This window comes from Erythranthe guttata, chromosome 11 (assembly GCF_056151865.1).
Source record: "Erythranthe guttata isolate IM_541 chromosome 11, IM_541, whole genome shotgun sequence".
In the NCBI taxonomy this organism is placed as follows: Eukaryota; Viridiplantae; Streptophyta; class Magnoliopsida; order Lamiales; family Phrymaceae; genus Erythranthe; species Erythranthe guttata.
Window position 1 is genome coordinate 2,816,743 of NC_142543.1, and position 14,536 is coordinate 2,831,278.

The window sequence follows — 14,536 nt, forward strand, 5'->3', positions numbered from 1 at the left end:
GGGTTCTCAATCGTGTCGAGAGTGAAAATTGTAGTGTTCGTTCTTTGGCATATGGCCTGATGGTGTGCGAAAATGCATTGGAGCGTGTGTCGGAGGGGCGTGAATGCGCGTTGGCGCGACTAAGTTGTCGCTATGTAAGTTATTTGAGTCGTCGGTGTTGTCCCGCGACGATGTAGTAGAGAATTGTCTCCTCGTGGGAGTTGTCTCGTCGCGGGGTAATATAGTTGATCGAGTTATCTCCTCGTGGGAGTTGTTTCGCGATAATGTGGCAGCACGGATACAGTAATCTCCTCGTGGGAGTTGTCTCGTCGGGGGGTAATAGAGTTGATCGAGTTATCTCCTCGTGGGAGTTGTCTCGTGATAATGTAGTAGCACGGAGCTAGTATTCTCCTCGTGGGAGTTGTTATTTATCGACATTGTCAATGTTTTTGACGCGTTGCTTGTATGTGTTTACATATAGCCTTGTGCGTGATGTACTTGAGGAGGGGATCAGGCTCTCAAGAGTTTTTTTATGGGGATCGTGCCCCTTGTTAGACCTCGTGGGTCGTAAGTATGTTTGGACCGTGGCCACGTTTTAATGAAGGACCCATCGAAAACAAGTAGATAAATTTTGAGTAATCAAGCTGGCCAGGCTATATAGATTCTCATAATATCTCTAAGTGTTTCTAGGGTTGTAATCGTGCTAACTTGAGCTTGCGATTATGTAGTGCATTGCGAGCGAGTTGTCTCTTCAAGAGAGTTGTCTTGCAGCGAAGTTGTAGGAGCATTGGATGACGCGCGATTGAGGAGCGTGCGGATTGAGGTTGCTCTGAGCGAGTTGTCTCCTCGTGGGAGTTGTTTCGCAGCGAGTCTTATTATCGAGCGAGGTGGTTGTACGTGGGAGTTGCCTCGCAACAGACTTGTAGTATCGAGCGAGTTGGCTCCTCGTGGGAGTTGTCTCGCTGCGGGTTGTGGTACCAAGCGAGTTGGCTTCTCGTGGGAGTTGTCTCGCTACGGGTTCGTAGTACCGAGTGAGTTGGCTCCTCGTGGGAGTTGCCTCGCTGTGGGTTCGTAGACCCGAGGGAGTTGACTCCTCGTGGGAGTTGCCTCGCAACGGGTTATATGACTGAGCAAGTTATCTCCTCGCAGGAGTTATCTTGCCGCCGGTTGTAGTACCGAGCGAGTTGGCTCCTCGTGGGAGTTGTCTCGCTACGAGTTGTAGTATCGGGCGAGTTGGCTCCTCGTGGGAGTTGTGTCGCTGCGAATTGTGGGACAGAGCGAGTGGTCTTCTCGTGGGAGTTATTTCGTTGTGGTTATGAGACCCGAGGGAGTTGGCTCCTCGTGGGAGTTATCTCACAACGGGTTATAAGACGGAGCGAGTGGTCTCCTCGTGGGAGTTATCTCGCTATGGTTTCGTAGACCCGAGGGAGTTGGCTCCTCGTGGGAGTTGTCCCGCTACAGGTTGTAGTTCCGAGCGAGTTGGCTCCTCGTGGGAGTTGTCTCGCTACGGGTTCATAATACCGATGGAGTTGACTCCTCATGGGAGTTGTCTCGCAACGAGTGTGTAGGGCCGAGCGAGTTTGCTCCTCGTGGGAGTTATCTCGCTATGGCGTTGAGACCCGAGGGAATTGGCTCCTCGTGGGAGTTGTCTCGCGACGGGTTATAGGACAGAGCGAGTATTCTCCTCGTGGGAGTTAACTCGCTATGGTTTCGTAGACCCGAGGGAGTTGGCTCCTCGTGGGAGTTGTCTCGCTGCGGGTTGTAGGACGGAGCGAGTTATCTCCTCGTGGGAGTTGTCTCGCTGCGGGTTGTAGTTCCGAGCGAGTTGGCTCCTCGTGGGAGTTGTCTCGCAAGCCCCCCACTCTCGAGAGGATGTGGGAGCCACGTTGAAAAGGGTACCGGATCTTGTCGAGAGTAGATCGGTGTTGTATTCTTGCGTTAATCGTTGGCATGGTGTGGAGAAATAATTTTTTTTTTTTTCCATTTGATAGCGAACGCAATTTGGTAGGTGCGTTAAAGAGCTCGCGCAATTTGGTGGAACGCGTTGAAATTCTCATGCGATTTGGTGAAGCGAGTCAAAATCTACGCGCAATTTGGTGGAAGGCGATGAAAGTTGTGCCCAATTATATGGGAGCGCGCGCTCCAAGGTTGCCTTGGGAGGCGCGCGCGCGTGCATGGGAAGGCGCGCTCCTCTTCCCTTTTTTTTTTTTTTTTTTTTTTTTTTTTTTTTTTTTGCTGCTGGCGCGTGTAGGCCACGCGCGCGTGCTGTGTACGCGCGCGTACTGGCCCTTTTTTTTTTTTTTTTTTTTTTTGCTGCTGGCGCGTGCAGTGCACGCGCGCGTCTGGCGCGTGTAGGCCACGCGCGCGTGCTGTGCACGCGCGCCTCCTGGCCTTTTTTTTTTTTTTTTTTTTTTTTTTTTTTTTTTTTTTTTTTTCTTTTTCTTTTTCCGCGCGCGCGCGGACCGAGGCTCCCTGGCCAACCGCGCGGTGCTGATGTGCGCGCGCTTCCTTGTATTTTTTTTTTTTGTTTGTTGTTTTTTTTTTTTTTTTTTTTTTTTCTTTTTTCTTTTCTTCTTTTTTCTTTTCTACTTCTTCTTCTTTTCTTCTCTTTTCTTCTTCTTTTTTTCTCTTCTACTTCTTTTTCTTGTTTCTTTTTTCTTCTTCTGTCTTCTTCTCTTTTTCTTCTTCTTTCTTCTTCATCTTTTTTCTTTTTCTTTTTTATTTGGTTGATATTCACCCCCTTGGGGATGTTTTATTTTTTGAATAGGGATATTACCCTCATTCCTTGAGATGGGATGTGCACCCCTCTTGGGGATGTTCTATTTTTTAAGTAGGGAGATTATCCTCGTTCCTTGAGATGGGATGTGCATCCCCTTGGGGATGTTCTATTTTTTGAGTAGGGAGATTATCCTCGTTCCTTGAGATGGGATGTGCACCCCTCTTGGGGATGTTCTATTTTTTAAGTAGGGAGATTATCCTCGTTCCTTGAGATGGGATGTGCATCCCCTTGGGGATGTTCTATTTTTTGAGTAGGGAGATTATCCTCGTTCCTTGAGATGGGATGTGCACCCCCTTGGGGATGTTCTATTTTTTGAGTGGGGAGATTATCCTCATTCCTTGAGATGGGATGTGTACCCCCTTGGGGATGTTCTATTTTTTGAGTATGGAGATTATCCTCGTTCCTTGAGATGGGATGTGCACCCCCTTGGGGATGAAAGGTCAGTGGATGTACCACCCTTGAGATGAGATGCCCAACTTTAGCATGGGATAGCCCCCCATTTAGGATGAGGCGGTCACGAACCACTGGGGTGAGATGCCCCACCTTGGCGATATATGGTGCCACTGATTCAGTGGCAGCACGAGTTGAATCTTCCGTGATCATACGCTGAAGGTCTTCTTCGGTTATCTGAACCGTTCGAGAAGTAAGTAGAAATTGATCATGTTGGGGACCCAGTGGGGCCTCACGAGGAGGAGCGTTGGCTCCTGCTATGACGAATGAAATGTTTTGGGGGCGATGTGAACCCCCAGGGAGTCGATAACCCTTGGCGAACGAAATATTTTGGGAGCAGATGTAAGCCCCCCAGGGAGTCGATAACCCTTGGCGAACGAAATATTTTGGAGGCGATGTAAGCCCCCCGGGAGTCGATAACCCTTGGCGAACGAAATATTTTAGGGGCGATGTAAGCCCCTAGGGAGTCGATAACCCTTGGCGAGCGAAATATTTTGGGGGCAGATGTAAGCCCCAGGGAGTCGATAACCCTTGGCGAGCGAAATATTTTGGGGGCGGATGTAAGCCCCCAGGGAGTCGATAACCCTTGGCGAGCGAAATATTTTGGGGGCGGATGTAAGCCCCCAGGGAGTCGATAACCCTTGGCGAGCGAAATATTTTGGGGGCATATGTAAGCCCCCAGGGAGTCGACGGCGGTGGTGCCATAGGTGGCTCCACATGTGGAGCAGGTGCTGATATCGCGTTGGGAGCATTTGCTCCCATCGTGCCGATATATTGGGTCACGGCCTCTATGGCAGCGCGAGTTGAAGTTTCTGCTATCATGCGTTGAAGCGCATCCTCGGTTATTTGAACCATTCGAGGAGCAGGGAGCGGTGGATCGGCGAGTGGTTGGTCCCCAAGGGGGATCACCTGAACCTCGCGAGGCGGATCCATGGGATGTGGAGGAGGTGGCAAGCCAGAGCCTCCACGAGGTGGGAGGTCGTTTGCTGTGTCCTTTTCTCTCCGAGCAGACACCTCAGGAGGATCTTGTTGGCTACGTGATCTGGTTTGCATCGTTCCCACAGACGGCGCCAAAATGATGATGCTAAAATGTAGATCACCTGGGGTAGTGTAGAAAATGAGCTGGGAGAGCAAAGCAGATCAGTAGCTTGACAACTTGATGATCCTGAGGTACCTGCGATCATAGAACACATAAGCTAAGCCGGGGGTTGATCCGGCGGAAACCCCTCCGACGCTCAAGTCAGACGTGCTGATCATAGAAATAGTCCAGAGAATACGTATTGTAGTATTGCTCAGTTAATAGGACGTACCTTAATAAAATGAGGAAAACCTCTATTTATATGTCGTTTATTGGGTTGGGTTTGCTTTGTTGGGCCCAAGCCTTACTTGAAGGTGTTTGGGCCTCGGTGATATTGGTCTTCGATATTGGGCTCGTGGCCCAGTAGGTAAATAACTTGTAGGCCAATTGGGTTGGCCCAATTAGGCATATCACAAAGAAAATAGAAAAAAGAATTGTTTGTGTATCCTTCAGCCACGTGAATTAATCTAAGATACACTATGGTAGTTGATTTTACTGTTAGTAGGAAATCATTAGAGTCTCGTACTATTTTGGGTAACTTACAGTCACCCCTTGGGTAAAGTTAAATTACGAGAAAAAAATCTCTCATGTTTGGATAATTACAATCACCTCCTCAACTATGAATCTTCTTACACGTCCATCCTTATGGTTTCAAATTCAAGAGGTTCTTCTAGATTTCGTGGAATGTATGTTATCTAGTATGTACTCGTAAATTGTGCAAAAAATTAGTTTTTGATGCACCACAGTCTGATTTTTACAAGCCCAGAGAGACACATCTTATGATCATTTAGTTTCAAAATATGGAGCTCGAACTGTACAAACCTCGTGAATATTCCACATAATCTAGAAGATTCTAATAAATTTGACACCGTAGGGGTGACCGGGTAAAAAAATTGATAGTTTAAAGGGATTGTTGTAATTACCCAAACATGAGAGTTTTTTTTATAATTTGACCTTACATCAGGGGTGGCCGTAATTAACACTATATTTAAAAATTGTTCAAAAGACCGTTGCGAAATAATTAGATGAATTATTTGAGGGGGTAATTGCAATGTTTTAAACAACAGGTGTCAATTTATAATTAGATGAAACCTAGCGTTGCTAATAGCAATTTTCACAAAAGGAAAATGTACGTTCTTATGTTCTGAGCAAAATCCAGAGCTTCAGTCGAGCTTTCATGGAACTCTCACTTCACTAGAAGGAAAAAAAGAAAAAAAAAAAAAAAAAGAAAAAGATGGCGCTAAAAACCCAATTCCCGCTATTTGCGCCACCGCACCTCCTCCCCCAACCCCACCGCGCCCCGACCGAAATCCGGTTCTCGCGGTGGAACAACGCCAACGCCCAGAAATTCATCCGCCACGAGCGCAACCAGAAAGAAATCGAGGACCAACTCCGCTTCGAGAAGCGCTTCGACTCCGCCCTCGTAATCTCCCACAATTACAACCCTGCCCCTCCCCACCACACCGTCTTCAAATCCACCGGCACCCCCTCCGCCCCCTCCTCCCCCTCCATCCCCGGTAAATCCTCCAAATACTCCAAACCCCCCTCCCACAAACCCCCCCACCCCGCCTTCAAACCCCCACCCAAACCCCGCAAAATCCCCATCCCGCCGGCGAACGAAATCGAAACCCCAAATCACCCTGTGGGCCCCAATTTCAGGATTGATGAGAATGGGGTTTCGTACGAAATGCCGGAGGCGCCGTTTGTTTACCAGTACAGCTACACCGAGACGCCGAAGGTGAAGCCAGTGAAGCTGCGGGAGCCGCTGATGTCACCATTTGGGCCTGTGACGATGGCGAAGCCGTGGCTCGGTCGGAGGCCGCTGCCCCCCAGCAAGAGGAAGCTCCCGGAATTCGATTCGTTTCAGCTTCCGCCCCCTCATAAGAAGGGGGTGAAACCCGTTCAGGCCCCCGGCCCGTTTCTTCCCGGCTCGGGGCCGAAGTACGTGAAATCCCGCGAGGAGATTCTCGGGGATCCATTGTCGAAGGAGGAAATCAAGGAGCTCATAGACGGGAGTAAAAAATCCAACCGACAATTAAACATGGGTATAAATATTTAATGTTATGTTCGAATGGATTAATGTTATGTTCGATTGATTAAATTCGAACTTTCTGGCTTCAGTTCAGTTAATTGGTAGAATCTTTAAATTTCGCTTTACGTTATTATTGTTTTTTGCTCGACTCTCAGTCTTGATTTGGTGAACTGTTATGATGAACTGCTCATTGTTGTCAGGACTCGGACAACTCACTGAGTCGTTTCTCATAAGCAATATCGAAGAAAATGTAATGAATTTGTGGACACGTTTCTCTGTGCAGGAAGAGATGGTCTAACGCATAACATGCTGGATAATATACACGCGCTTTGGAAGAGACGAAGGGTGTGCAAAATAAAATGCAAGGGTGTGTGCACAGTCGATATGGAAAACGTGTGCCAACAATTGGAGGTTGGTATGTTCAAACTTGCTCGTCTTTAAAACAAGATTTTGACGTTTTTTTTTATTTTCAGATATTTCGTCTTTGTTCACTGAAGTTGTCAACAAATTTCCTTCATCGAAGAATTATTTTCACTTTTCACGGTTAACTTGTCCCCTCACGTACATATTGTCAATGTGCAATAGATCATGGTAATTTGTTGGTGGTTTTATTCACATATTAATCGATTTGAAATTGCATGTTTTTTGATTTTTTTTCATTGTACGCAACATATAATCATCCAAGTTATATATATGTCTTCAAATGAACGAACCTATGTATTTTGAGAATTTTTTTGATAGATTCGTAATATTGTGACAAGTTGGATAAAGACTTCGAATGTAGTCTCGTGTAAGAACATGGAGTGGATTTCTTGATTTGAAATAGCTTTTCTGTTTCTTTTTTTTTTTTCTGTCACGAGAAGGTTTTCTTATGAAATTTGTGACCCTACCGTAACAGGATAAAACCGGAGGGAAGATTATATACAATAGAGGTGGTGTCATATATCTATTTCGTGGGAGAAACTACAACTATAAATCTCGACCTCGTTTTCCTCTCATGCTATGGAAACCTATTAGCCCAGTTTACCCGAGACTTGTTCGACGAGTTCCCGAGGGTTTGACTTTAGAAGAAGCTAGTGCCATGCGGAAAAAGGGCCGTGATCTAACACCAATATGCAAGCTTGGTATGCAATAATTCTATTTTACGCCGTTTTCCTATGTTTCGGGTAAAATATAAACTGGTTTAAATTTGCAATGCATGTGTATTTTGCAGCGAAAAATGGTGTTTATTCCGACCTTGTAGAAAATGTTAGGGAGGCATTTGAAGCCTGTGAATTAGTACGAATAAATTGTCAAGGACTAAATCCGAGTGACCACAAGAAAATCGGTGCCAAACTCAAGGTATATATATATATATATATATATATATATATATATATATATATATATATATATATATATATATATATATATATATATATATATATATATTCAACATTTATGATAATTTCGAGATCTTAAAATGCAGGATCTTGTCCCATGTGTACTATTATCGTTTGAATATGAACACATACTCGTATGGAGAGGACGAGATTGGAAGTCCACTCTGGACCTTAACGGAGGTCTGAATGGATCGAAGGAAGTCGAACCAGCGCCAGGTGTCACAAGCTTATTGGTCATGGATGCAACATCGAATGATGTGAAAGACGATGTTGATGAATCTGAGAAATTTCCCGTTTCTTCAAGTGATCAAACGGTTGAAAATGAGACAGCGTTGCAGAATTTAGTGGAATCACAATCCGATCAAACGGTTGAGAACGATTTAACAGTGTTGGAGGGTTTAGAGGAACCAAAATCCGATCAAACGGTTGAGAACGATTTAACAGTGTCGGAGGGTTTAGTGGAATCACAATCCGATCCAACGGTCAAGAACGATTTGCAGAATTTAGCGGAATCGCAAACGAGGCTGGAGAAGAAGAACACGGAAAGTACGAAGGCAATTCTGCTACTCAGAAAGCAAGCTGTAGAAAACGGGATGGCTTTAGTGTTTGACGAACACAGCGTATTATTAGATTCAGACACGGTGTTTAAAACGGCTGTTGCGTTTGCCAAGACCGCTCCGGTGGGGCCCGCTTTTAGCAAACGACCTAAGAAGGCGGTAGAAGAAGTCGAGAAGAGCAAGAAGAACAACAGCAAGGGACGAGAATGTAATGATTTGATGTTGTCGAAAGAAGGTGCATCGGCTTTAGGTACGGAAATTTACGTATCGAAAGGGAGGGATGAAAGGAAGAATTCTTCTAGAAACGAAAAATTGAAAGATATTAGAGGAGATTATTTGAATGTAGTTCCACAGGGTAACCTGGGAATAGATGAACTTGCTAGGTTATTGAGATAATTGTTTATTTCTTGAAGTTAAGAGGATGTTTAGAAGTTGCAATTAAATTTTTATTTTAATCTTGTTTTTGTAAAATATTTTGAATGTCCCATTATTATATTCAAATATAAAAATAACGTAAAAAAAAGGTCTATTATAATTTTGGGTAAATTACAGTTACCCTTGAGGTAAGATCAAAATTATGAAAAACAAAATTTATGTTGGGTAGTTACAACCAGCCTCCTTCAGATATGAATCTTCTTACGCGTCAACCCTTACGATGTCAAATTCAGCAGAATTTTTTAGATTCCGTGCAATGTTCTCTAATTTGTACTCGTTTTGTGCAAAAATACAGTTTCTGATGCACCACAATCTGATATATACAAATCAAAAACCACATCTTATGATCATCTTGTTTAAAATTGTGAGGCTCGAATGAGATAAAACGAGTACAAATTAGAGAATATTCCACATAATCTAGAAGATTTCACTAAATTTGACACTGCATAGGTGGACGTGCAAAAAAATTCTTAATTTATAGGTGGTTGTAATTACCCAAACATGAGGAGTTTTTCGTAATTTGACATTACCGCAATAATTTACCCTACAATTTTTTAAGTACCTCTAGTTTTTAGGGAATCATGAATTTACTTAAACAAAAGACAAAAAGCTGCATTTCCCCAACCTTAAAAAATAGTAATAAAAATTAAAATTAAATATATTTTTGGTATTGCAAACTTCCCCCAAAACTAAGGTATGAGACATAAAATAAAATGAAGGTGGTGTTCTGAAATACAAACTTGTAATCAATCCTTAAAACCTAAGTCCTGTTTCTTTCTTGCAACTCATCTGCCTTAACACCATCTTCACTCTCACAATACCTCTTCCAGAACCAATGATCTTTCCACAACAAATGTATCTCCTCGATCGGAACTTGCTTCGTTTCGGGCAGTAGAAAGTATATGAAGCAGCTCATAATAAATATCAAACCGGCAAACAGCAAGAATATTCCGTATTTGAGGTGGCACAAAGCACCTAAGAAGCACTGCGCGATCAATGCCGTGAAAAGCATGTTCACGCACACCACCATACTCTGCCCCGCCGAACGAGTCTCTAACGGGAAAAGCTCGCTCGGGACTAACCACCCTAGTGGGCCCCACGACCTCCCGTAGGCAAGAACGAATACGAATATCACTATCACTAGGAATATTCCCGTTCCTTTGGATATTGTTTTTCCTTCCCCGAATTTTAGTGCTAGAGTAATTGCAACCGCGACCTATGGACAAACATTCACCGAAGTTTTCGTCAGTACACGAAAAATAACAAATCTCTATATATAAAACAGTAATTATTTTTTAGATGGATATGAATTTATTATTCTTGTATTTTTCGAAAATGACAATCTTTATATAAAATATATAAAATTTTACAAGTGGTGGGGGGTCATGGCCCCCAGCCTTATGCCGGCTCCACCACTGTTTGAAATTTAAATAATTTTCATTTTCCTCATTTCTTCAAAAATCCTCGATCCAAATGCGATTTTTCTACATAAATATTTACATACGAATTTCAAGAATGAGGTATGTATACATATATATATATATATATATATATATATATATAGAGAGAGAGAGGACTTACGAAGCAGAAGATCAACTCACAACCAGCTTCCAAGAAAAACGCCCTCCGACCAAACTTGTCGACAAACGCCATAGATATAAGCGTAGCCACAACGAGGGCCCCACTAGTAATAGCCGAAGAGTAAAGAGAAGCACCCGAACCAAACCCTAGACTCTGAAATATAACCGGAGCGTAAAACAGAATCGAGTTATTCCCCGTGAGCTGCTGAAAGGCCGGAATCCCTATCCCTCCCAAAACCAGCTGGGGCCGGTTCTTCCTCTTCAGAAGGTTCCGGAAGGGATGCTTTATCGCCTTGGCCGCTTCGCTCGCTTCTATAAGGTCTTGAAACTCCGCATCAACTTTCGAGGTTCCTCTAACTTTCTCTAGAATCTTCCGACCCTCTTCCAGCCTCCCTTGCTCGACTAAGCTGTTGGGAGTTTCCGGAAGGAAAAGCCCGCCCACGAACATGAAAGTGGCCGGAACGGCGGCTAAACCTAGAGACAACCTCCACCCCCACGGATGAATTTTTTCAACTCCGTAGTTTACGAAGTTGGCGATGAAGATGCCTAAGCATGTTGTGAGTTGGAAGAGCTGGTTTACGGCTCCTCTTATTTTCGCCGGCGCCATTTCTGATAGATATAGTGGGACCGCCTGTCACACAAAAAAAAAAAAAAATCGAATATAAGCTCGTGAAACCACGCCCTCCATTTTCACATATCTGTCATTTTAGAGATTTTGTTTTTCGTTCTGTATTATCTGTCAGTTTAGAATTTCAAAAAATTCAATACTGCATCAGTCACGTAATTTCCAATTCTACCCTTATTAACTATCTCCAGCACCCTCTTATATGAATGAAGAGATTAGTGGGTGAGACTTGATGGATAAGGGTATTTTAGTCCAAAAATATATATTTTCCTAAAATCAAGCCACAAGCCACATTTATTGAGATTTGTAATAATTTTTGTTTCATTTTATCTGTCACTTTTAGAATTAATTCAAATACTGCACTAACTACATAATTTCCAATTCTACCCTTATTAACTCTCTCATACACGATTCGAGGATGAGAATTAATGGATAAGGGTATTTGAGTCCAAAAACACACACATATATATATATATATATATATATATATATATATATATATATATATATTTCCCTAAAATCAAAGCCACATTCATTGAGATTCTTAATACTTGTGCAGAGGTGTAAAACGACACATAATGTAGAACAAAGGGAGATTATATATGCTTACCTGGTTGCCGAATCCAATGCCTATACCAAGGAGTACTCGACCGACGATGAGCATAGCGATATTTTGTGCGGAGGCATTGAGAATTGCGCCTAGGAAGAAACTAACGGACCCACAAAGAATACTCGCACGTCTGCCTTTGTTTCGGGTGATGTGGGAAGCACCGAAAGTGGAGAGAAGGGCAGCGAGGTAGAGAGATGAAGTGAAGAGAGTGAGGATTTGGTTGTCGTATTTGCAGTAGTCGGTTTCTTTGAGGTGTTCTTGTTTCCTTTCGTAGATTGATGGGAAGAATTCCTTCAAGAAATCATCCATGGAAGTCACCCCTCCTATTGAATTTGAGATAATTATTAATTAGTTAATAGTGTGTTTAAAATTTAAATTCAAGAAATCAAAATATCTGCTTCTTCTTGCACTCAAATCTCAATCTCTAATCAAGAATGATTTTTTATACAGCTTAATAGTGTTTTTGTGCGCAAAAGCCTCTGTTTTTTAAACTCGATTTCGATTTTCGATCACTCGTAACACGAAGATTTCGATAAATATGTCGAACCATAGAGTGATTGTGTAATGCATATTATTTAACTGACAGAAACTCCTTTGATGTATCCAATCTCTAATCAAGAATGGTTTTTTATACAGTTTAATAGTGCAAAAACCTCTGTTTCTTAAACTCGATTTCGATTTCGATCCCTCGTAACACAAAGATTTCGATAAATATATCGAAACAGAGAGTGATTGTGTAATGCATATTAGTAAATTGACAGAAACTCCTTTGATGCATCCAATCTCATAACAAGTGAATAAAAAATAGCATCTTTTTGTGCATTTACCAATTTTCAGATTCAAGAAAGCAAAAGAAAACTCAAAAACTAGAAAACCCCACAAACAAATTTCCTAAATACAGTGAATGAATGAATTAAGAGAGAGAGAGAGAGAGAGAGAGAGAGAGAGAGAGAGAGAGAGAGAGAGAGAGAGAGAGAGAGAGAGAGAGAGAGAGAGAGAGAGAGAGAGAGAGAGAGAGAGCATACCAGAAACACCAAGATCATAGCCAAACAAAGAGCCACCCAAAGAACCAACAATACAGGCAAAAACAAAGTAAGATGTGATTCTGTACTCATACAGATGAGCTCTTGCTCCGCCTTTCGGGTCAACTATTCCTCCACCCGCCATTTTTTTCTCTCTCTCAAGAAAAAACAAGAAGAAAAGAAACTGAATTGTTTTAGAGTGAGAAAATAAAAAAAAAACGGTGGGGGTTTAAATACAGAATAAATAGATCAAGATCTTGATGAACGAACGAACGAACGTTATTTGTCTTTGTCCCAATTTCCACGGAATAATCTGTCTGGATAAACTCTAACAACACTACTAACAAGTATATATATACTGTCTGATTGATTTTTTTGTGTGAAAATGAATTAATTGTTTTATGTAAACTTTGACCGCAAATCTTTATGGATGCTGTCTTAAAATGTTTTTATTGAGTGTGGTATAAATAATTATATATAAAAAAATAAAATAAAATAAAAACCGACGTACTCTGAAATTTTTTGGTCAAATGGTGGGTTTTGGATAATATATTTTCTACAACTTTGATTGGCCCTATAATTATGTTGTGCCATTCTTGTCCTATTCACCAGTTTATTTTTTTATTTTTTATTTTTTATTTTTTATTCTTTATTTTTTATATTTATATATTTTTTTTTATTATTATTATTTTTAAATTTTTTTTTTAAATTCAAAATATTTCAAAAATGGCTGACAGCAATCATCGTGTTAATTATTGGGAGTGGTTGATACTTGATACTATGTTATTACAAATATCTTATTCGCCATATTTCTTATTGAAGTTTAGGTTAAATTACGGTCAAGTCTAGGTAAGGATAAATTATAAAAAATTCCCTCTTGTTTGGGTTATTACAATGATCTCCATCAACTGTGAATCTTCTCACATGTTTGCCATTGTGAGGTTAAATTTAGTGGAATTTTCTAAATTATTTGGAATATTTTTTTCAATTTGTACCCATTTTTACCTCATTCGAGCTCCACAAATAAAAATAAGAAGATTATAAGATGTGTCTATTGATTGTAAATATCAGATTGTGTTGCATAAGAAACTGCATTTTTTCACAAAATGAATACAAATTAAAGAACATTTCACAAAATTTTAAGGATTATGTTAAATTTGACTTCATAATAGTAGACGTGTAAGAAGATTCATAGTTGAAGGGGCGATTATAATTACTCAAACACTAGAGATTTTTTTCGTAATTTATCTTTATCTCAGGAGGTTGACCATAATTTACCTTTTTTTTAAGAAATCATTGAATCATATATTATGTAGTTTGACGTTATAATTTAGCGAAAAATCGACCAAATATTTTTGGAATATGATTATATATAATTAACATATTTATGTAATTGTATCAAATACTGAAAATTGTCATTAAATATAATGATTACTATCAAGAAATAAAAAGAAATTACTTTAATACATTGGATCAAGAACAGGGTCAGAAGGATCAAAAACTGCTAATTCATACAGAGCCATCGAGCCCGCCCAACCAGCAACCAAAGCTGTATGCATTATATGAACGGAAAGCAACCGGCCGGGATCATTCAATACAACGGTATGAACACGATACCAAGGCAAACCCATGGAAAATACCCCTTTATCAAAGAAAAATAAACACTACGTAACTTTATTGCATTGGAAAAGACTATACTATGACTATCCTATGGACCTTCCTTGTTCAGTGGATTTTTTTCTAACAAGGGTTAGGTTAATATTTATTCTATTCTGTTCGTAATAATGGAAGAATTATGTTCGTACATTTATTATTCATTTATGTGTAAAAAGATCGATATGCACTCATATAAGTATATATATAAGTATATGCATTGTATAAATGATTTACTCAACAAGTTGGAAAAATCGGACAATTTCACGTAGTGCTGGGACTCAATTGGGTCGGTCGATTACCGATTTAAAAATCGATTCATTCAACAAATCGACTCAGCCCTAATTTCAAGTG

The 14,536-nt window shown here is 41.1% G+C and overlaps 2 protein-coding genes across 2 annotated transcripts; one reads left to right on the forward strand and one right to left on the reverse strand.

Annotated features, from left to right (window-relative positions):
• The first annotated feature begins 5,390 nt into the window (after positions 1-5,390).
• CAF1 (RNA-binding CRS1 / YhbY (CRM) domain-containing protein) lies at positions 5,391-8,728 on the forward strand. Its single transcript, XM_012990039.2, has 5 exons — positions 5,391-6,331; positions 6,602-6,729; positions 7,217-7,442; positions 7,532-7,659; positions 7,787-8,728. The coding sequence occupies exons 1-5, from the start codon at positions 5,521-5,523 to the stop codon at positions 8,651-8,653; spliced, it is 2,160 nt and encodes a 719-aa protein (XP_012845493.2). The 5' UTR covers positions 5,391-5,520; the 3' UTR covers positions 8,654-8,728.
• A 579-nt stretch (positions 8,729-9,307) lies between these two features.
• Positions 9,308-13,044, reverse strand: STP14 (sugar transporter 14). The gene is made up of 4 exons (XM_012990106.2): positions 12,533-13,044; positions 11,508-11,830; positions 10,274-10,903; positions 9,308-9,908 (listed from the first exon to the last, which is right to left on the reverse strand). The coding sequence occupies exons 1-4, from the start codon at positions 12,672-12,674 to the stop codon at positions 9,453-9,455; spliced, it is 1,551 nt and encodes a 516-aa protein (XP_012845560.1). The 5' UTR covers positions 12,675-13,044; the 3' UTR covers positions 9,308-9,452.
• Positions 13,045-14,536: the final 1,492 nt, after the last annotated feature.